General features: G+C 44.9%; 1 protein-coding gene across 1 annotated transcript in view; it reads right to left on the reverse strand.

Moving 5' to 3' along the window:
- Nucleotides 1-22,313, reverse strand: part of LOC311135596 (cyclin-J-like) — a gene marked incomplete at its 3' end in the record, with an annotated part of 44,237 nt that overhangs the window by 6,189 nt on the left and 15,735 nt on the right. Inside the window, exon 4 of the mRNA XM_084169606.1 lies at nucleotides 7,886-8,185. Within this exon, the coding sequence (XP_084025732.1) occupies nucleotides 7,886-8,185 (300 nt within the window). The remainder of the gene's footprint in view (nucleotides 1-7,885; nucleotides 8,186-22,313) is intronic.

The raw sequence follows: 22,313 nt of genomic DNA on the forward strand, positions 1-22,313 counted from the left end.
TGGATAAGACAGGAGAAGTACTCCAGGTATAACCAACTAACCCCAGCCCCCCGACACATAAACTACTGCAGCATAAATACTGGAGGCTGAGACAGGAGCGGTCCGGAGACACTGTGGCCCCATCCGAAGAAACCCCCGGACAGGGCCAAACAGGAAGGATATAACCCCACCCACTCCGCCAAAGCACAGCCCCCGCACCACTAGAGGGATATCCCCAACCACCAACTTACAATCCTGAGACAAGGCCGAGTATAGCCCACAGAGGTCTCCACCACAGCACAAACCAAGGGGGGGGCGCCAACCCAGACAGGAAGATCACGTCAGTAACTCAACCCACTCAAGTGACGCACCCCTCCCAGGGACGGCATGAAAGAGCACCAGCAAGCCAGTGACTCAGCCCCTGCAACAGGGTTAGAGGCAGAGAACCCCAGTGGAGAGGGGAACCGGCCTGGCAGAGACAGCAAGGGCTGTTCGTTGCTCCAGCCTTTCCGTTCACCTTCACACTCCTGGGCCAGACTACACTCAATCATATGACCTACTGAAGAGATAAGTCTTCAGTAAAGACTTAAAGGTTGAGACCGAGTCTGCGTCTCTCACATGGGTAGGCAGACTGTTCCATAAAAATGGAGATCTATAGGAGAAAGCCCTGCCTCCCGCTGTTTGCTTAGAAATTCTAGGGACAATTAGGAGGCCTGCGTCTTGTGACCGTAGCGTACGTATTGGTATGTACGGCAGGACCAACTCGGAAAGATAGGTAGGAGCAAGCCCATGTAACGCTTTATAGGTTAACAGTAAAACCTTGAAATCAGCCCTTGCCTTAACAGGAAGCCAGTGTAGGGAAGCTAGCACTGGAGTAATATGATCAAATTTATTGGTTCTAGTCAGGATTCTAGCAGCCGTATTTAGCACTAACTGAAGTTTATTTAGTGCTTTATCCGGGTAGCCGGAAAATAGAGCATTGCAGTAGTCTAACCTAGAAGTAACAAATGCATGGATAAATTTTTCTGCATCATTTTTGGACAGAAAATTTCTGATTTTTGCAATGTTACGTAGATGGAAAAAAGCTGTCCTTGAAACAGTCTTGATATGTTCGTCAAAAGAGAGATCAGGGTCAAGAGTAACGCCTAGGTCCTTCACAGTTTTATTTGAGACGACTTTACAACCATCAAGATTCATTGTCAGATTTAACAGAAGATCTCTTTGTTTCTTGGGACCTAGAACAAGCATCTCTGTTTTGTCCGAGTTTAAAAGTAAAAAGTTTTCAGCCATCCACTTCCTTATGTCTGAAACACAGGCTTCTAGCGAGGGCAATTTTGGGGCTTCACCATGCTTCATTGAAATGTACAGCTGTGTGTCATCCGCATAGCAGTGAAAGTTAACATTATGTTTTCGAATAATATCCCCAAGAGGTAAAATATATAGTGAAAACAATAGTGGTCCTAAAACGGAACCTTGAGGAACACCGAAATGTACAGTTGATTTGTCGGAGGACAGACCATTCACAGAGACAAACTGATATCTTTCCGACAGGTAGGATCTAAACCAGGCCAGAACTTGTCCGTGTAGACCAATTTGGGTTTCCAGTCTCTCCAAAAGAATGTGGTGATCGATGGTGTCAAAGGCAGCACTAAGGTCTAGTAGCACGAGGACAGATGCAGAGCCTCGGTCTGACGCCATTAAAAGGTCATTTACCACCTTCACAAGTGCAGTCTCAGTGCTATGATGGGGTCTAAAACCAGACTGAAGCATTTCGTATACATTGTTTGTCTTCAGAAAGGCAGTGAGTTGCTGCGCAACAGCTTTTTCTAAAATTTTTGAGAGGAATGGAAGATTCGATATAGGCCGATAGTTTTTTATATTTTCCGGGTCAAGGTTTGGCTTTTTCAAGAGAGGCTTTATCACTGCCACTTTTAGTGAGTTTGGTACACATCCGGTGGATAGAGAGCTGTTTATTATGTTCAACATAGGAGGGCCAAGCACAGGAAGCAGCTCCTTCAGCAGTTTAGTAGGAATAGGATCCAGTATGCAGCTTGAAGGTTTAGAGGCCATGATTATTTTCATCATTGTGTCAAGAGATATAGTACTAAAACACTTAAGTGTCTCTCCCGATCCCAGGCCCTCGCAGAGCTGTGCAGATCCAGGACAGCTAAGCCCTGGAGAAATACGCAGATTCAAAGAGGAGTCCGTAATTTGCTTTCTAATGGTCATGATCTTTTCCTCAAAGAAGTTCATGAATTTATCACTGCTGAAGTGAAAGCCATCCTCTCTTGGGGAATGCTGCTTTTTAGTTAGCTTTGCAACAGTATCAAAAAGAAATTTTGGATTGTTCTTATTTTCCTCGATTAAGTTGGAAAAGTAGGATGATCGAGCAGCAGTGAGGGCTCTTCGGTACTGCACGGTACTGTCTTTCCAAGCTAGTCGGAAGACTTCCAGTTTGGTGTGGCGCCATTTCCGTTCCAATTTCCTGGAAGCTTGCTTCAAAGCTCGGGTATTTTCTGTATACCAGGGAGCTAGTTTCTTATGACAAATGTTTTTCGTTTTTAGGGGTGCAACTGCATCTAGGGTATTGCGCAAGGTTAAATTGAGTTCCTCAGTTAAGTGGTTAACTGATTTTTGTCCTCTGACGTCCTTGGGTAGGCAGAAGGAGTCTGGAAGGGCATCAATGAATTTTTGTGTTGTCTGAGAATTTATAGCACGACTTTTGATGCTCCTTGGTTGGGGTCTGAGCAGATTATTTGTTGCGATTGCAAACGTAATAAAATGGTGGTCCGATAGTCCAGGATTTTGTGGAAAAACATTAAGATCTACAACATTTATTCCATGGGACAAAACTAGGTCCAGTGTATGACTGTGGCAGTGAGTAGGTCCAGAGACATGTTGGACAAAACCCACTGAGTCGATAATGGCTCCGAAAGACTTTTGGAGTGGGTCTGTGGACTTCTCCATGTGAATATTAAAATCACCAAAAATTAGAATATGATCTGCTATGACTACAAGGTCTGATAGGAATTCAGGAAACTCAGAGAGGAACGCTGTATATGGCCCAGGAGGCCTGTAAACAGTAGCTATAAAAAGTGATTGAGTAGGCTGCATAGATTTCATGACTAGAAGCTCAAAAGATGAAAACGCCATTTTTTTTTTTGTAAATTGAAATTTGCTATCGTAAATGTTAGCAACACCTCCGCCTTTGCGGGATGCACGGGGAATATGGTCACTAGTGTAACCAGGAGGTGAGGCCTCATTTAACACAGCAAATTCATCAGGCTTAAGCCATGTTTCAGTCAGGCCAATCACATCAAGATTATGATCAGTGATTAGTTCATTGACTATGACTGCCTTTGAAGTGAGGGATCTAACATTAAGTAACCCTATTTTGAGATGTGAGGTATCACGATCTCTTTCAATAATGGCAGGAATGGAGGAGGTCTTTATCCTAATAAGATTGCTAGGGTGAACACCGCCATGTTTAGTTTTGCCCAACCTAGATCGAGGCACAGACACAGTCTCAATGGGTATGGCTGAGCTGACTACACTGACTGTGCTATTGGCAGACTCCACTAAGCTGGCAGGTTGGCTAACAGCCTGCTGCCTGGCCTGCACCCTATTTCACTGTGGGGCTAGAGGAGTTAGAGCCCTATCTATGTTGGTAGATAAGAGGAGAGCACCCCTCCAGCTAGGATGGAGTCCGTCACTCCTCAGCAGGTCAGGCTTGGTCCTGTTTGTGGGTGAGTCCCAGAAAGAGGGCCAATTATCCACAAATGTTATCTTTTGGGAGGGGCAGAAAACAGTTTTCAACCAGCGATTAAGTGCTGAGACTCTGCTGTAGAGCTCGTCACTTCCCCTAACTGGGAGGGGGCCAGAGACAATTACTCGATGCCGACACATCTTTCTAGCTGATTTACACGCTGAAGCTATGTTGCACTTGGTGACCTCTGACTGTTTCATCCTAACATCGTTGGTGCCGACGTGGATAACAATATCTCTATACTCTCTACACTCGCCAGTTTTAGCTTTAGCCAGCACCATCTTTAGATTAGCCTTAACGTCGGTAGCCCTGCCCCCTGGTAAACAGTGTATGATCGCTGGGTGATTCGTTTTAAGTCTAATACTGCGGGTAATGGAGTCGCCAATGACTAGGGTTTTCAATTTGTCAGAGCTAATGGTGGGAGCCTTCGGAGTCTCAGACCCCGTAACGGGAGGAGTAGAGACTAGAGAAGACTCAGACTCAGACTCCGACTCGCTACATAATGGGGAAAACCGGTTGAAGGTTTCTGTCGGCTGAATGAGCGACACCGGTTGAGCATTCCAACAGTATTTCCCTCCAGAAGCCATGAGAAAGTTGTCCGGCTGCGGGGACTGTGCGGGGGGATTTATACTAACGTTACTGTCTGTACTTACTGGTGGCACAGACGCTGTTTCTTCCTTTCCTACACTGATATTACCCTTGCCTAACGATTGCGTCTGAAGCTGGGCTTGTAGCACAGCTATTCTCGCCGTAAGGCGAGAATTCTCCTGTATATTATGAGTACAGCGACTGCAATTAGAAGACATCATGTTAATGTTACTACTTAGCTTCGGCTGTTGAAGATGTTGATGAACCATGTCCAGATAAAGCGTCCGGAGTGAAAAAGTTGAATAAGGGAAAAAAGTTGCGATGGAAAAAAGGAAAATAACGTAAAGTTGGCAGCTAAAACGCACAGGAAAATGACTCTTCTGTCTCGGGATAAACGTCCGGGGTGAAAAAGTTTAACGAAAAAAGATGAGTGAGGACAAAACTAAAAAGTTGGTAAATTTGTTGAACACAGAGATTGATTAAACGTTTATTAAAAGTAAAACGTGAATAGTTTGGCAGGTAGCCAAGTAGCAACAAACAGCACAGCAGTACATTGAACGCTTTATCTGAATTCTTGCTCTTCACAACTTGCTACATGATTATGGCAGCTCAATGGGTGTAATTTTTGTTGACAATTTCGATACCTTTTGGAAACAAAACACGTTTTATAAGGAGGATGGGATCCACCCAAATAATTTGGGTTCCTGGATCCTTTCACAGCATTATAAGGCTGCGTTGAGACAATGACTTATCAATGACCCATGCCCAGCTCAGCTAATCCCTACCATTGTGATGCAGAGTTGTCATAATGCTTCAGCAAATGTACATTACACCAGGGGTGTCGGTAGACACAATATAAGTAACCTAGTTTATGTCTCTCCAATGCCCTGAATGCCTCTGCTGATCCTACATCATTTGTATGCAGTAATCATGTGCCTAAGAACCATATTTATACTGTTAGCACTGAGCCAGTGTGCCCTAGGAGGAAGTCCACTGTGTGCAGCTCACCCTGCACTAACATAAAGAACATGAGCACATCTACTGCTGCTAAGCTTCCCAGTAAAGCAATAAAAACAAATAAGCATCCTAGAATAGCCCACATTAACATATGTAGCTTATGAAACAAGGTTCATGAAATCAGTCATTTGCTTGTAACAGATTAAATTAATATTCTGACTATCTCTGAAACTCACTTAGATAATACCTTTGATGATACAGTGGTAGCAATACAAGGTTATAACATTTACAGAAAATATAGAAATGCCAATGGTGGAGGTGTTGCTGTTTATATTCAGAACCACATTCCTGTGAAGATTAGAGAGGATCTCATGTTAAATACTGTTGAAGTAATATGGCTACAGGTTCATCTGCCTCGCCTAAAGCCCATTCTGGTGGGAAGCTGCTATAGACCACCAAGTGCTAACAGTCAGTATCTGGATAACATGTGTGAAATGCTTGATAATGTATATGATATCAATATGGAGGTATACCTTCTGGGTGATTTATATTTGTTGGTCCGTGGTGTGTAATGAGGAGCAAACATACACTGCACTTGACTCATTTATGAAATTGCTTATTCCAGTTACTAATAAGCATGCACCCTTTAAGAAAATGACTGTAAAAACTGTTAAATCCCGGTGGATTGATGAGGAATTGAAAAATGGTATGGTTGAGAGGGATGAAGCAAAATAAATGGCAAATAAGTCTGGCTGCACAACGGATTGGCAAACGTATTGCAAATTGAGAAATCATGTGACTAAACTGAATAAAAATGAGAAGAAACTACACTATGAAACAAAGATAAATGACACAAAGAATGATAGTAAAAAGCTTTGGAGCACCTTAAATTACATTTTGGGAAAAAAGGCAAACTCAGCTCCATCATTCATTGAATCAGATGGCTCATTCATCACAAAACCATCTGAATTTGCCAACTACTTTAATGATTTTTTCATTGGCAAGATTAGCAAACTTAGGCATGACATGCCAGCAACAATTGCTGACACTACACATACAAGTATATCTGACCAAATATGAAAGACAAGCATTGTAATTTTGAATTCCGTAAAGAGAGTGTGAAAGAGGTGAAAAAAGTATTGTTGTATATCAACAATGACAAGCCACCAGGGTCTAACAACTTGGATAGAAAATTACTGAGGATAATAGCGGATGATATTGCCACTCCTATTTGCCATATTTTCAATTTAAGCCTACTAGAATGTGTGTGCCCCCAGGCTTGGAGGGAAGCAAAAGTCATTCCACTACCTAAGAAGAGTAAAGCCCCCTTTACTGGCTCAAATAGCCGACCAATTAGCCTGTTATCAACCCTTAGTAAACTATTAGGAAAAATGGTGTTTGACCAGATACAATGCTATTTTACAGTAAACAAATTGACAACAGACTTTCAGCATGCTTATAGAGAAGGACATTCAACAAACACAGCACTTACACAAATGACTGATGATTGGCTGAGAGAAATTGATGATCAAAAGATTGTGGGGGCTGTTTTGTTAGACTTCAGTGTGGCTTTTGACATTATCGATCATAGTCTGCTAATGGAAAAACGTATGTGTTATGGCTTTATGAACTGCCTTAATTTTGCTGGACCCCAGGAAGAGTGGGGATCCATAATAAATACAAATAAAAATACACATTACCTTTAGCTATATAGAATAGCTCACCACTGTACATTTCCATCTCCCTCTTCATTCCTCTCTCGAGCACGCAGAGGGGCTGTCAACCGTTTAATGAAGTATGTTTTGTTGTGAAAACTTGTTACTATCGATGTTCCCAAACGGATTTCACTTGGTTTCCCAAATTAAGCTCTGGGTAGCTGCAGAAACAGGGTTGGAGAGCCCATGGCATACAGAGTTTGGGCGAAATATCACCTGTCGCGCAGCGAGCGCATGCTCCTCAAACAGTGGTTGATGCATGGAGTGAAATAAGTGTTCTTATAAGCCCAGACATTTCTATAAACCCGTGTGAAAGCAGAGTTTTGATTAAATTGAGAATAGTCTAATTGGTGAAAATATGATCACTTAATGAGAGAACAGTGTGTGAAGCCTGAAGCAAGGAACAGAGCGCACATTTTTTTTTTGCGACTTTCTCAAATCATCAATAGCCTATAGTCTCATCATGCAGCCCATATACATGCATGTTTTGATTTCTAAGACATTCTAAGGGTTGTATCATTCATAACTAAAGTTGCCAAAGTTGCTAAATCTAGGGTATCGGACCTGTTTCAAATGATCACTTTTACGCTCAACATAGCCACTTCATATGCGCTCTCGCTCCGGAATGGGAAAAATATCCTTTCTATTTTATTCAGCTAAGTTCAATCATATTCTTCTTACTATAAAATCATATAATATAAAATAATGGCACGGGACTTATAAGCATATCTTGTCAGCTAAGTGAACAAGCCTACAGCCTATGGCATGGAGCATAGCCAGATAAGATACAGTAGGCCAACTCTTATTGTCTTTTGCATGACAATAACCGTCTGACAACATTTCATGACCGCCACAGCCCTACTCCCAATCTCATCCTCACCTTGCAGTGAGACTTCCAGGAAGTAGTGTGTGTACTTGTCCATGAAGGCTTTGGTCTTGTTGAGGGAGGAGAGGGGCCAGCCATTGTGCAGGTCTCCCTCCTGTACAGCAGCATGGAGGTAGTAGTCTATGAAGTGGGCCGGCGTGGGCATGCACAGGTTCCAGCCAAACGTCTCTAAGAGGAGGAGCTCCATCTTGACCAGGTCCTTCTTGCTCAGGGACAGGTTCAGACTGCACATGAAGCCCAGAGAGTTTAGCTGCTCCAGCTTTGGTACACGATCCTCCTTCTCCTCAAACTTACCTAGAGGGGAGATGGTGTTACGGTGAGTGAAAATTGAACACATTTTGTAGATGGTGTGATTTTTTTTTTGATAAGAGTGCTTATAGATGTATACTTCACAACTAATTATAAACTGGGTTTTTCGAGCCCTGAATGTTGATTAGCTGAAAGCCGTAGTACATCAGAACGTAAACCATGGGTATGACAAAACATGTATTTTTACTGCTCTAATTATGTTGGTATATTGTCAATATACACCGGCAAAGGGCTTTATCCAGGCACTCCACATTGTGTCGTACAGAAGAAAAGCCCTTAGCCATGGTATATTGGCCATATACCACATCCCCTCGAGCTTTATTGCTTAAATATTACACATTCTATTCACTATTCACAAACTATTCGTAAGTTTTGTATATGTGCAAACAAAATACATTCCTATATGGTCTATGGTGTGACCCTAGCGACAAATTAACCTTAAAGATATGCAATTAACAACTGAGGATTCTTATTCTCCTCCCCCCCCCCCCACTCTTCCCTTTCACTGGGTGTGAAACTGGTCACAGCTAAATCCTCATGCATCTCACCCTGGAGTCAGATGCTCCAACAATGCAGGACCCCTGGCCCCTGACCTCTGGAGATCAGGCCTGGGCACTTGCGATGGCTGATCGCACGCTCCGTATTTCAAAGCCATATCAGATATCTTCATTGTAAAACAGTGTGCTTTGAGCTCAATAATAATAACTGAGAAATACAAATTATACCTACAGAAAGCTGAGACCCTCTTCTCTTTAATATGGAAAACGAGTTGCTTCCAAAGTCGTTTTTTCCCCACAATTGCATTTTGAAATGTTATACACAAGGGGGACACAAGGGGGAAGAGAGAGTGTGAGAGGCTCGCTCATTACATCAACCGGCCCCAGCAAAACAGGCCGGTAAAGCGGCAGGACAGACACCTTTATTACAGGAATCATTATGATAAACAATATATGCAATTAACAACTGAGGATTCTACTTCTTCTCCTTCCCGCCCCACTCTTCCCTTTCACTGGGTGTGAAACTGGTCACAGCTAAATCCTCATGTATCTCCCCCTGGAGTCAGATGCTCCAACAATGCAGGACCCCTGGCCCCTGACCTCTGGAGATCAGGGTGTGTGTATGTTTTCAAAGGGGTAAAATAATTACCCCACTTTTTCTTATTTAGTCATTAAACATTCCATTGTAATGCAAATATTTCAGCTCAGAAACATTAACTGAAAAGGCCCAACAGTACGTCCTTTCTTTCTTTATCTTTTTACAAGAGGGATCTTTCTAACGCTCTAACATTTGGAACATCTCAAACTTGGACTTTCACTGAAATCCACAATGAACACATACATTTCATAATTATCTGTGGGCGTATTAATTCCTTCGGATCATCAATAAACCTCAAGGGGATTTCTGTCTCGCTAATCGAAATATCAGGAATCTTACGGAGTATTTCAACATAAACTTTCCCCTCCAGTCCTCATGATCACATCCATTTGCAAAATGTATTCAGACAGAGCCAACATTTACAACATAATTCAAATACTATTGCATAAACTTGCATAATTATCTGCATGGAGCAATAGTAATGCTACAATGCAGCAACCTTTATTTGTAAATGCTACATTACTCGCTCAGTGAATGCAACTTCATGCTATCGGCATCCTCCTCTGACATGCTTTGTTTTGGTAAACACCAACCCTGAACTAGTTAGCATAAACTCTCTGCTTGCCTGGCCATCCTGGGAAATCCAACATGCAGATTTGACAGTTATTATCTCACCTGAGGGCCAGGGACCTGCTTCATCCCTACAGCCCTTCCTCTCTCAGGGAGGTGAAGGGGTAATCATTGTTTCAGAAAGCAGAAACATACCTGTACAATGTGACATCTCAAAACACAGATGGTACGATACAGAAGTGAATGTTGTCAGTTTGTCAGAATGCTGTCACTTTAGGCTTGCATGTCTGTTATTGTACTCCCGAGTGGCGCAGTGGTCTGTGCCACTAGAGATCCTGGTTCGAATCCAGGCTCTGTCGTAGCCGGCCGTGACCGGGAGACCCATGGGGCGGCGCACAATTGGCCCAGCGTCGTCCAGGGTAGGGGAGGGAATGGCCGGCAGGGATGTTGGTAGAGCATGGCGTTTGCAACGCCAGGGTTGTGGGTTCGTTTCCCACGGGGGGCCAGTATGAAAAAAATTATGTGTGCACTCACTAACTGTAAGTCGCTCTGGATAAGAGCGTCTGCTAAATGACTAAAATGTAAATGTTATTGTATTTCATTTTTTCTTCATTACCCACCCAAACTAATCCAAGTCTGCTAACTAAACTGTAAAGGTCTGAAAAGGGTTATTTATTTTATGTTCTACTTTATTTATTTTTGAATACCTTAAGACCTAAAAAATATGCTGCTAAGAGACTTCATGTGTAAGGCTGCTACTCACCGTTATGCTGCAACCCTGTAATGATAGTACGGGGCGGGGGGAATGGGGAGGGGACTGGGGGCTAGGGAAGGGGGGGGGGGTTCTCACTACACACAATGCCCCATAATGACAAAGTGAAAATATGTGTTTAGAATGTTTTGCTAATTTAATGAAAATGGTATAAAGAAACATTTCATTTACATAAGTATTCACACCACTGAATTTCCTTTGGCAGTGATTACAGCTGTGAGTCTTTCTGTGTAAGTCTCTAAGACCTTTGCACACCTGGTTTGTACGTTATTTGCACATTATTATTTTTTTAATTCTTCAGGCTCTGTCAAATTGGTTGATGATCATTGCTAGACAGCCATTTTCAAGTCATGCCATAGATTTAAGATGGATTTAAGTCAAAACTGTAACTAGGCCACTCAGGAACATTCAATGTCGTCTTGGTAAGCAACTCCAGTGTATATTTGTACTTGTGTTTTAGGTTATTGTCCTGCTGAATTTGTGAATGTGTCTCCCAGTATCTGTTGGAAAGCAGACTGAACCAGGTTTTCCTCTAGGATTTAGCCTGTGCTTAGCTCTATTCTGTTTATTTTTATCCTAAAAAAAACTCCATAGTCCTTGCCGATGAAAAGCATACCCATAACATGATCTAGCCACCACCATGCTTGAAAATATGAAGAGTGGTACTCAGTGATGTGTTGTGTTGGATTTGCCCCAAACATAACGCTTCGTATTCAGGACATAAAGTTAATTTATTTGCCACACTTTCTTTGCAGCCTTACTTTAGTGCCTTATTGCAGACAGGATGCATGTTTTGGAAATGTTTTATTCTGTACAGGGTTCATTCTCTTCACTCTGTCATTTAGGTTAGTATTGTGGAGTTACTACAATGTTGTTGAGCCATTCTCAGTTTTCTCCTATCACAGCCATTCAACTCTGTAACTGTTTTAAAGTCACCATTGGCCTCATGGTGAAATCCCTGAGTGGTTTCCTTCCTCTCTGGCAACTGAGTTAGGAAGGACACCTGTATCTTTGTAGTGACTGGGTTTATTGATACACCATCCAAAGTGTAATTAATAACTTCACCATGCTCAAATGGACCGTAGCGTTTGGGGCAAACGCTACGGTCACAAGACGCAGGCCTCCTAATTGTCCCTAGAATTTCTAAGCAAACAGCGGGAGGCAGGGCTTTCTCCTATAGATCTCCATTTTTATGGAACAGTCTGCCTACCCATGTGAGAGACGCAGACTCGGTCTCAACCTTTAAGTCTTTACTGAAGACTTATCTCTTCAGTAGGTCATATGATTGAGTGTAGTCTGGCCCAGGAGTGTGAAGGTGAACGGAAAGGCTGGAGCAACGAACAGCCCTTGCTGTCTCTGCCAGGCCGGTTCCCCTCTCCACTGGGGTTCTCTGCCTCTAACCCTGTTGCAGGGGCTGAGTCACTGGCTTGCTGGTGCTCTTTCATGCCGTCCCTGGGAGGGGTGCGTCACTTGAGTGGGTTGAGTTACTGACGTGATCTTCCTGTCTGGGTTGGCGCCCCCCCCTTGGTTTGTGCTGTGGTGGAGACCTCTGTGGGCTATACTCGGCCTTGTCTCAGGATTGTAAGTTGGTGGTTGGGGATATCCCTCTAGTGGTGCGGGGGCTGTGCTTTGGCGGAGTGGGTGGGGTTATATCCTTCCTGTTTGGCCCTGTCCGGGGGTTTCTTCGGATGGGGCCACAGTGTCTCCGGACCGCTCCTGTCTCAGCCTCCAGTATTTATGCTGCAGTAGTTTATGTGTCGGGGGGCTGGGGTTAGTTGGTTATACCTGGAGTACTTCTCCTGTCTTATCCAGTGTCCTGTGTGAATTTAAGTATGCTCTCTCTAATTCTCTCGTTCTCTCTTTCTCTCTGAGAACCTGAGCCCTAGGACCATACGTCAGGACTACCGGGCATGATGACACCTTGCTGTCCCCAGTCCGCCTGGCCTTGCTGCTATTCCAGTTTCAACTGTTCTGCCTGCGGCTACGAAACCCCTACCTGTCCCAGACCTGCTGTTTTCAACTCTTAATGATCGGCTATGAAAAGCCAACTGAGAGACCTGAGCCCTAGGACCATACGTCGGGACTACCGGCCGTGGTGACTCCTTGCTGTCCCCAGTCCGCCTGGCCTTGCTGCTATTCCAGTTTCAACTGTTCTGCCTGCGGTTATGGAACCCCTACCTGTCCCAGACCTGCTGTTTTCAACTCTTAATGATCGGCTATGAAAAGCCAACTGAGATTTATTCCTGATTATTATTTGACCATGCTTGTCACTTATGAACATTTTTGAACATCTTGGCATGGTTCTGTTATAATCTCCACCCGGCACAGCCAGAAGAGGACTGGCCACCCCTCATAGCCTGGTTCCTCTCTAGGTTTCTTCCTAGGTTTTGCCTTTCTAGGGAGTTTTTCCTAGCCACCGTGCTTCTACACCTGCATTACTAGCTGTTTGGGGTTTTAGGCTGGGTTTCTGTACAGCACTTCGAGATATTAGCTGATGTAAGAAGGGCTATATAAAATAAAATTGATTGATTGATTGATTGAATGTCTGCTTTTTTATTTTTACCCATCTACCAATAGGTGCCCTTATTTGCGAGGCATTGGAAAATCTCCCTGGTCTTTGTGGTTTAATCTGTTTAAAATTCCCTGCTCGACTGAGGGACCTTACAGATAATTGTATGTGTGGGGTACAGAGATGAGGTAGTCATTCAAAAATCATGTTAAACATTATTATAAAACACAGAGTGAGTCCATGGAATTTATTATGTGACTTGTTAAGCACATTTTCCCTCATTAACTTATTTAGGCTTGCCATAACAAAGGGGTTGAATACTTATTGACTCAAGACATTTCAGCTTTTCATTTTAATTAATTTGTTATGTATTTAACAATAATTCAGGCTGTAACACAGCAAAATGTGGAAAAAGTCAAGGGGTGTGAATACTTTCTGAAACATTCCTTTCTGAAAAACAATTGCAACGCTAGCTATTCTCTTGGAATTTGAAAGGCAGACATTGTCCTATTAAACATTCCAGCTGTCTTGATATCCTAGCAAGAAACCATCCTGTTATAGCAATGCCCGATAAACACATCTGCTCCATAAGGATGTACATAGAATGCAGAACCCTTTATACAAACTGCCTTATTTTTCATCAGCCCCAAACAAAACTAAAAGGTGAACTCATAATGATACATAATAAACTCAAAATCACCAACTTTGGTGAAGGCGAAGACCAAGAAGGCAGAATCACTTTCCTTAAATGTATCGATAATGGAAGAAAAGATGCCTTTATTAATGTGTACGCTCCAAATTCATCTGATCCTACTTTTTTGATTCTCTGAACAGCATATTGTTAGAATTAACTGAACTCCATCTGGTTATTGGGACAGACATGAATGCCATTTTGGACATGCAAGACAAATCTAACAAGACCAACAACAAACCACACGCAACCAAGGCTCTCCAGCATATAGACTACTTTCTGATTACAAGCTCATTGATGCCTGGCGAGCACATAATCCGAAAGCAAGAGAGTACACTTTCTACTCAAACAGGCATAAAAAATTATCCAGAATGATTTTATGCTATTATCTACACCTCTACTTTCTTTAATCAAGAAAATAGAAATTCGATATATGAGCTTGTCTGACCACCACGCTTACTACTGCCAACTTCAAATCTTAGAATCTACTAAATGAGCCACAAGATGGTGTTTCAACGTTTCATTACTACAAAATCCTACATTCTGTGATCAATTTGAAATGTACCTAAATTAGTTAACAATGATCAATAAACTTGATTCTATGGGATGCCACCAAAGGTTTTATAAAAGTAACGCAACTGCATTTGCATCTGGGTTGAATAAATCACAATTAAAGTAGATGTCAGAATTGGAAATGTTGTTAACTGCATTTGAGTGTTCTCAACAAACACTTTTCAGACCAGGTAGCTATTACCCTTGCCAAAGTCAAGACAGAACTTAATTTATTGATAGAGAGCAGAATTTGCCATCCATCGAGTTAGATCGTCTTTGTCATTTACTGGCCAACAAGCCAGTAATGATCAATTAGCTGATTTAGCTATTGAATCTGAAAAAGGGGAGTTACAATCAGAACCCAAATTAATCAGATTCTCCTTCTATAAAGAACTGTACACCTCTGATAGTAAATCAACACCAAACCAGACTAAATCCTTTCTAAAATAATTAAGAACTTCTCTTCTCTCAACAGAAGAAGCCACCTCGCTGGGAGCCCAAATCTCTCTCAATGAACACAAAAGGGCATTGGATAGCATAAATAAAGGTACATCACCTGGATGGGATGGTATTCCTCCTATTTAAACATTTGGAATCAATGAAGTGCACTATTGCTCAAAATGATTAACACAGCCATTCACAAAGGTTAATTTGGGAGAGAGATGAATACAGCACTAATTTCGCTTTAATAAAAAAAGGTAAGGATGCCACCCAGTGTTGTCACTATCGCCCCCTTTAACACCAATTTCCCTCAAATCTACTGATCACTTCATCTCATTATACGCAGATGATATTTTACTTTATCTAGACAATGTATCTCAATCGCATTAAAGATCATAGATAAATTCAGCTTAATCTCAAGTTATAAAATGAATCTACCCAAATCAGCCCTACTGCCTCTTAAGACATTGATGGAGGACTCCATCTCTGCTTATGGAATCCCAATTGTTTCCCATTTTAAATACTTTGGACTAGATATATTTCCTCCCTTAGATAAAACCATTGGCAGAAACTTTAACAGAACGCTCAAATCAATTAAATCCGACCTCATTAGATGGAATAATATCCCAATCAGATTATGTGAGTAGAGTTGAGCTGTTGGAAATTCCGCTCATCAAGCTGCGCTCCACGTCCTTTTCAACCGCTCCGTGCTCACAGGAAAACAAAATGCCACTACAAATTCGCTCCATTCATTAAAATCACAATTTAACAAACAACCATCTATTTTCTATGACTACCTGGACCTACCATTTGGTTTTGAAGTATTGAAAGCAAACATTTACATTTACGTCATTTCGCAGACGCTCTTATCCAGAGCGACTTACAGTTAGTGAGTGCAAACATTATTATTATTATTATTATTGTTTTGTTTTTTCATACTGGCCCCCGTGGGAATCGAACCCACAACCCTGGCGTTTGCAAACGCCATGCTCTACCAACTGAGCAACAAACCATATGATTTGAATGAAAAGTATTTTAATAAACATTTTAGTCATTTAGCAGACGCTCTTATCCAGAGCGACTTACAGTTAGTGAATACATATTTTTTTTATACTGGCCCCCCGTGGGAATCGAACCCACAACCCTGGTGTTGCAAACACCATGCTCTATCAACTGAGCTACATCCCTGCCGGCCATTCCCTCCCCTACCCTGGACAACGCTGGGCCAATTGTGCGCCGCCCATGAGTCTCCCGGTCGCAGCCGGCTGCGACAGAGCCTGGATTCGAACCAGGATCTCTAGTGGCACAGTTAGCACTGCGATGCAGTGCCTTAGACCACTGCGCCACTCAGGACATAAACATGAAAGGACATAAACATGAAAAGGTGAATGTAAGAAGCGCTCATCATTTCAAATAGGCTACATGTCATATTAAACAGCATATAAACACTCTAAATAGGTCAGGAGACAGACAGGGAGCCTACAAAGGAACGGAAATTAATTATTTAGGCTATTTATTTAAATTATTTCAAGGCTATAGCCTACAAAGAAATACATTGTGAAGCATTTGCGTGTGACACACTAGGCTGGTAGGGAGTCAGGGACATTAAGCGCTCAGCATTTAAACAACATTTTGTTGTATTAAATCATTATAGTCTATAAATTGTGCATATAGGCTGTGATTAACAAAAAAATTGCCTTATTAGGCTCAGTGCCTTTTAATTCATTTTTAGAAACACCAGTTTGGCCAGAGTCTGTGGGTTCAGGCTCATTCAATGGTGTCTGGAGAGCAGGCCAGCAGCGGAGAATATCCTCTCCGTGCTTGCAGAGCCACTGGGGATGCTAAACAGCCTTTTGGCCACTCTTGCCAGGCTGGGCAGGGATGCAGAGTTTTTTAGGCAAAATAACCCAATCAAAACGGAAAGCTCCTTGAAAGTTGGAATATGGCAGGCCTAGATAATATAGATAATAGAACAAAAATGAAGGAAACTTTTAAGAGATCAGATTTTTTGTTTATAAATACTTTGCTACAATGACACACTTAATTAGCTACCCACCTCGTTAATTTATTTTAGCATGTGCACATAGTATGTACACTATCATGCTTTCGGGATATGCGTCTTTTCAGATTCCACAATGATTATTTAGTTGTGGACACTACATCACCACACTCCCTCTCTTGCTCTTGGTCCTCATCGTTGTAAGTCACCTTGATTTTGCACCTGTGTGTAAAGCGAGGGGCTATAGCAGCACACAAGTAGACTACAAATGCATGCTGGGCCCAGCATGCCCTGAGCTCGTGAACTGAGCGCTACTGGAGCAAAATTGGAGCGGGCAAGAAGGCCGACACTCCAGCCTTTGGGAATCTCGCACCACGCTCCAGTCAAATTGGGCACGCTCCGCTACTCGCTCCCCTCCAGCTCCACTCACATACTCTGATCCCAGTTGCTTTAACCGGCAGAATATCTATTGTCAAAATTAATATATTGCTAAGGCTGAATTTCTGTAGTTCAATGCTTCCCATGGCTCCCATTTCTGGCTTTTGGGATAAAATTCATAGTGCGGTTTCAAAATGTATGCGTTAAGGTAAACGATCCCGGAGAAAATTAACAAACTTACAAAGAGGGAAAGACGTAGGAAGACTATCCATACTAAGCTTTAAATTGTATTTCCAGGCATTTCACCCCTTCCTAAATTGGTTTAGACATGATTATTCTGCCCCTGGCAGAGTACAGAGAGAAATATGGTGTCTCCTATTACCCTGAAAGAGGTGGTATTCACTGATATATCCCTTAAACAATGTAAACTGTGCTTTGGTCCTATTATTGCTCACGCAATTTCTATTTGGACTTGGAATCAAAATTGCATGCCCATACTCCAATATTTCACAATAATGCCTTGTGATCTGGAGGTCGACATTTTGCACACCCCCCAATGGTCCAAATGTGGAATCCGTATACTTGCCGATATCATGGACAGTAATGGTTTGAGAACATTCCAAGATTTGAAAGATACATACACATTACCAAGCAACTCCTTTTTCGATATTTACAACTTAGGTCAGCTAACCCAACTCCTCAGGACCTGAAGTAAGGATATGCATATTCTTGGTACTATTTGAATGGAAACACTGAAGTTTGTGGAGATATGAAATTAATGTAGGAGAACATAACACAATAGATCTGGTAAAAGATAAAACAAACGTTTTCTATTTTTATTTTATATAATCTTTGACATGAAAAAGAAAAGCATCAAACACACTCCATGGCACAAAAACAGGCGCACTGGAAAATACAAGGCACACGGGAAAATACTCCCGTCGATACAAAATACACGAACTCCACCAAGCTTCACTAACCTCCACAATAAACAATCACCCACACAGACAAAGAAGCAGAGGGAACACTTATACAATGACTAATGAGGGAATAAGGACCAGGTGTGTGTGATTGAAGACAAGACAAATGGAGTGATGATAAATGGATTGGCAGTAGCTAGTAAGCCGGTGACACCGAACGCCGAAACCTGCCCGAACAAGGAGGGGAGGCAGCCTCGTCAGAAGTCGTGACAGTAACCCCCCTTGCCGCGCGCCGACCCCAGCTTCGGGGACGGCCGGAGGACGCGGAGCACGGCGAGCCAGATGGCGACGGTGGATATCCCATAACATGGAGGGATCGAGGATATCCCTCACCGGGACCCAGCACTGTTCCTCCGGACCATACCCCTCCCACTCCACGAGGTACTGAAGGCCCCCCACCCGACGCCTCGAATCCAGGATGGAACGGAGAGAGTACGCCGGGGCCCCCTCGATGTCCAGAGGAGGTGGAGGGACCTCCCGCACCTCAGACTCCTGGAGCGGACCAGCTACCACCGGCCTGAGGAGAGACACATGAAACGAGGGGTTAATACGGTAATCAGGGGGAAGTAATAACCTATAAGTGACCTTGTTTACTCTCCTCAGGACTTTGAACGGCCCCACAAACTGTGGGCTCAGCTTCCGGCAGGGTAGGCGGAGGGGCAGATTCCGGGTCGAGAGCCAGACCCGATCCCCCGGTACAAAGACGGGGGCCTCACTGCGGTGGTGGTCAGCGTTGGCCTTCTGACGACGCACGGCGTGTTGGAGGTGAACGTGGGCAGCATCCCACGTATCCTCCGCGCGCCGAAACCAGTCATCCACCGCAGGAGCCTCGGTCTGGCTCTGGTGCCACGGTGCCAGAACCGGTTGGTAACCTAGAATACACTGGAAAGGCATTAGGTTAGTGGAGGAGTGGCGGAGAGAGTTCTGGGCATATTCTGCCCATGGCAAGAACACCGACCACTCCCCCGGGCCGGTCCTGGCAGTAGGACCGCAGGAACCTACCCACGTCCTGATTTACTTGTTCCACCTGCCCATTACTCTCAGGGTGGAACCCAGAGGTCAGGCTGACCGAGACCCTCAGACGTTCCATGAACGCCTACCAGACCTGGGGACCTCGGTCAGACACTATATCCTCTGGTACCCCATAGTGCCGGAAGATTTGTGTAAACAGGGCCTCCGCAGTTTGCAGTGCCGTGAAGGAGACCGGGCAGAGGAAGGAGGCGGCAGGCTTTAGAAAAGCGGTCCACAACGACCAGGATGGTGGTGTTACCTTGAGAGAGGGGAAGATCAGTTAGAAAATCAACACTTAGGTGAGACCATGGTCGTTGTGGAACTGGTAAAGGTTGTAACTTACCAGCTGGGAGGTGCCTAGGTGCCTTACTCTGGACGCACACTGAGCAGGAGGAGACATACATCCTCACATCCTCAGCCAAGGTAGGCCACCAGTATTTTCTGGTCAGGCAGCACACTGTACGGCCGATACCTGGGTGACCAGAGGAGGGTGACGTGTGTGCCCAGTAGATCAGACGATCACGGATAAGAGCAGGCACATACTGTAGCCCATCTGGACACTGAGGTGGAGAGGGATCCGTGCATAATGCCTGCTCTATATCCGCGTCCATACTACCGGCGCCACAATTCAGGAGGCCGGCAGTATGGGAGTGTTGTCGCTGGGCCTCTCCTCTGTGTCATACAGCCGGGACAGTGCGTCTGCCTTCAAGTTCTTCGTACCCAGGATGTATGATAGAGTGAAGTCAAACCGGGTGAAGAATAGGGCCCACCTGGCCTGGCGAGGATTCAGTCTCCTCGCTGCCCGGATGTACTCCAGGTTACGGTGGTCCGTCCAGACGAGGAAAGGGTGTTTTGCCCCCTCGAGCCAATGCCTCCACACGGTCAAGGCTCGGACAACAGCCAACAGCTCCCGATCACCAACGGCGTAGTTCTGCTCCGCCGGGCTGAGCTTCTTCGAGAAGAACGCACAGGGGCGGAGCTTGGGTGGCGTACCCGAGCATTGAGACAGGACAGCTCCTATCCCAACCTCGGACGCATCCACCTCCACTACGAACGGTAGTGATGAATCGGGGTGGGCCAGTACTGGGGCTGAGGTGAACAGACCCCTCAGTTTGCTGAAGGCCAGATCAGCCTTCAACAGGGAGGTAATGGGAGCTGCGACCTTGCCAAAGCCCCGGATAAACCTCCGATAGTAGTTGGCAAAGCCAAGGAAGCACTGCACCTCCTTAACTGTGGTTGGAGTCGGCCAATTACGCACGGCTGAAATGCGATCTCCCTCCATCTCCACACCTGAGGTGGAAATGCAGTATCCAAGGAAGGAGACGGACTGCTGGAAAAACATACACTTCTCTGCCTTAGCATAAAGGTCATTTTCCAACAGTCGGGCCAGCACCTTGCGAACCAGGGACACATGCTTTGCGCGTGTAGCGGAATACACCAGGATGTCATCGATGTAGACCACTACACCGCGACCAAGCATGTCCCGAAACACCTCGTTCACAAAGGACTGGAAAACTGAGGGAGCATTCATCAAACCATAGGGCATCACCAGGTATTCATAATGCCCCGTTGTTGTGCTGAATGCTGTCTTCCACTCATCTCCCTCTCGGATACGCACCAGGTTGTACACACTCCTGAGATCTAATTTGGTGAAGAATCGTGCCCCATGCATTGATTCAATCACTGAAGGAATGAGGGGGAGAGGATAACTAAATCTTATTGTCTCCCTGTTCAGTGGTCGATAATCAATGCACGGGCGCAGACCTCCGTCCTTCTTCAGGTATTCAGAGGGAATGTGCACGGTGGAGGTACTGTCTAGACTTTCCACCGTGGTTGCACCAACGGAAACACCTAGACACCTACCCTGACATTCTCGCGACCACCCCGTGAGAACCCTCTGCGGCCATGAGAAGGTGGGGTTGTGGAGTGCTAGCCAAGGGATACCTAATACCACAGGGAAAGCAGGAGACTCAAATAGTAAAATGCTCACAATGAGTCTCCTGGGTAATCATGGTGACTGGTGCAGTAACTTCCTTAACCAACCCAGACCCTAATGGTTGACTATCAAGTGCTCTGATGGGGCGTGGAATGGATAGGGGAATCAATGGAATGCCTATACGGTGTGTGAATGCCCTGTCCATAAAGTTCCCAGCTGCGCCTGAATCGACTAGCGCCTTACACTGGGGAACTACCATGTGCTCAGGAAAGGAGATTTTACAGTGCGCAGCAGAGGGCTCTGAACGAGTGTGGGTGTTCGATACCTGGGGTGATGCGAGAGTGCCCTGCCTGCCGCCTCTAAACCCAGAAGAGTGTTGACGAAAACGTGTGGTGAAATGTCCCTTCGCGCCATCAGTGTGGCCCTGGCGCTGTCGTCCTCCGCTCTCTCGGCAAGCGGCTCCACCCATCTCCATCGGTTCTGGATCCGAGTCGGCAGCGATGGAAACGGACCTCCTCCAGGACGTCCTCTGGATGCCAGCAGGTTGTCCAAACGAATGGCCATGTCCACCAGTTGCGAGAAGGACAACATGGTGTCACGGCAGGCTAGCTCACGTCGGACGTCCTCTCGCAGATGGCACCGGAAATGGTCGATCAGGGCCCGCTCGTTCCACCCGGACCCAGCTGCCAGAGTTCGAAACTCCAATGCGAAGTCCTGCGCAGTCCTCGTCCCCTGCCTCAGGTGGACCAGCCGCTCGTGAACTCCCCGTAGTTCTCCAAAGTGGCTCCTCCTTCGTTCCACACCGCGTTGGCCCACTCCAGGGCTTTCCCTGAGAGGCAGGAGACGAGGGCGGCCACCTTCTCCCGCTCCGATGGGACCGGCCGGATGCTGGAGAAGTAGAGCTCCAGTTGGGGAAGGAATCCTTGGCACAGCGCCGCTGTCCCGTCGAACTCCCTTGGTCGGTATATCTGGATCCCTCTGGGTGCTGGGGTGTAGGTGGTGGGATCCGGTTGGCCAGCTGGTCTCGACGGATCGGGCTCTCTCCTCTCCAGGCGTTGGACGACCTGAAGAACCCGATCCATCGCTTCACCCAAGCTGGGTGGCATAGTTGAATGCTCCTGGACCCGTTCCATGACTCCAGGCATGCGCATCTCTCCCGCTGACTCCATAGCGGGTGGG

This window comes from Coregonus lavaretus (genome assembly GCF_964263955.1).
Source record: "Coregonus lavaretus genome assembly, chromosome: 10".
Lineage (NCBI taxonomy): Eukaryota > Metazoa > Chordata > Actinopteri > Salmoniformes > Salmonidae > Coregonus > Coregonus lavaretus.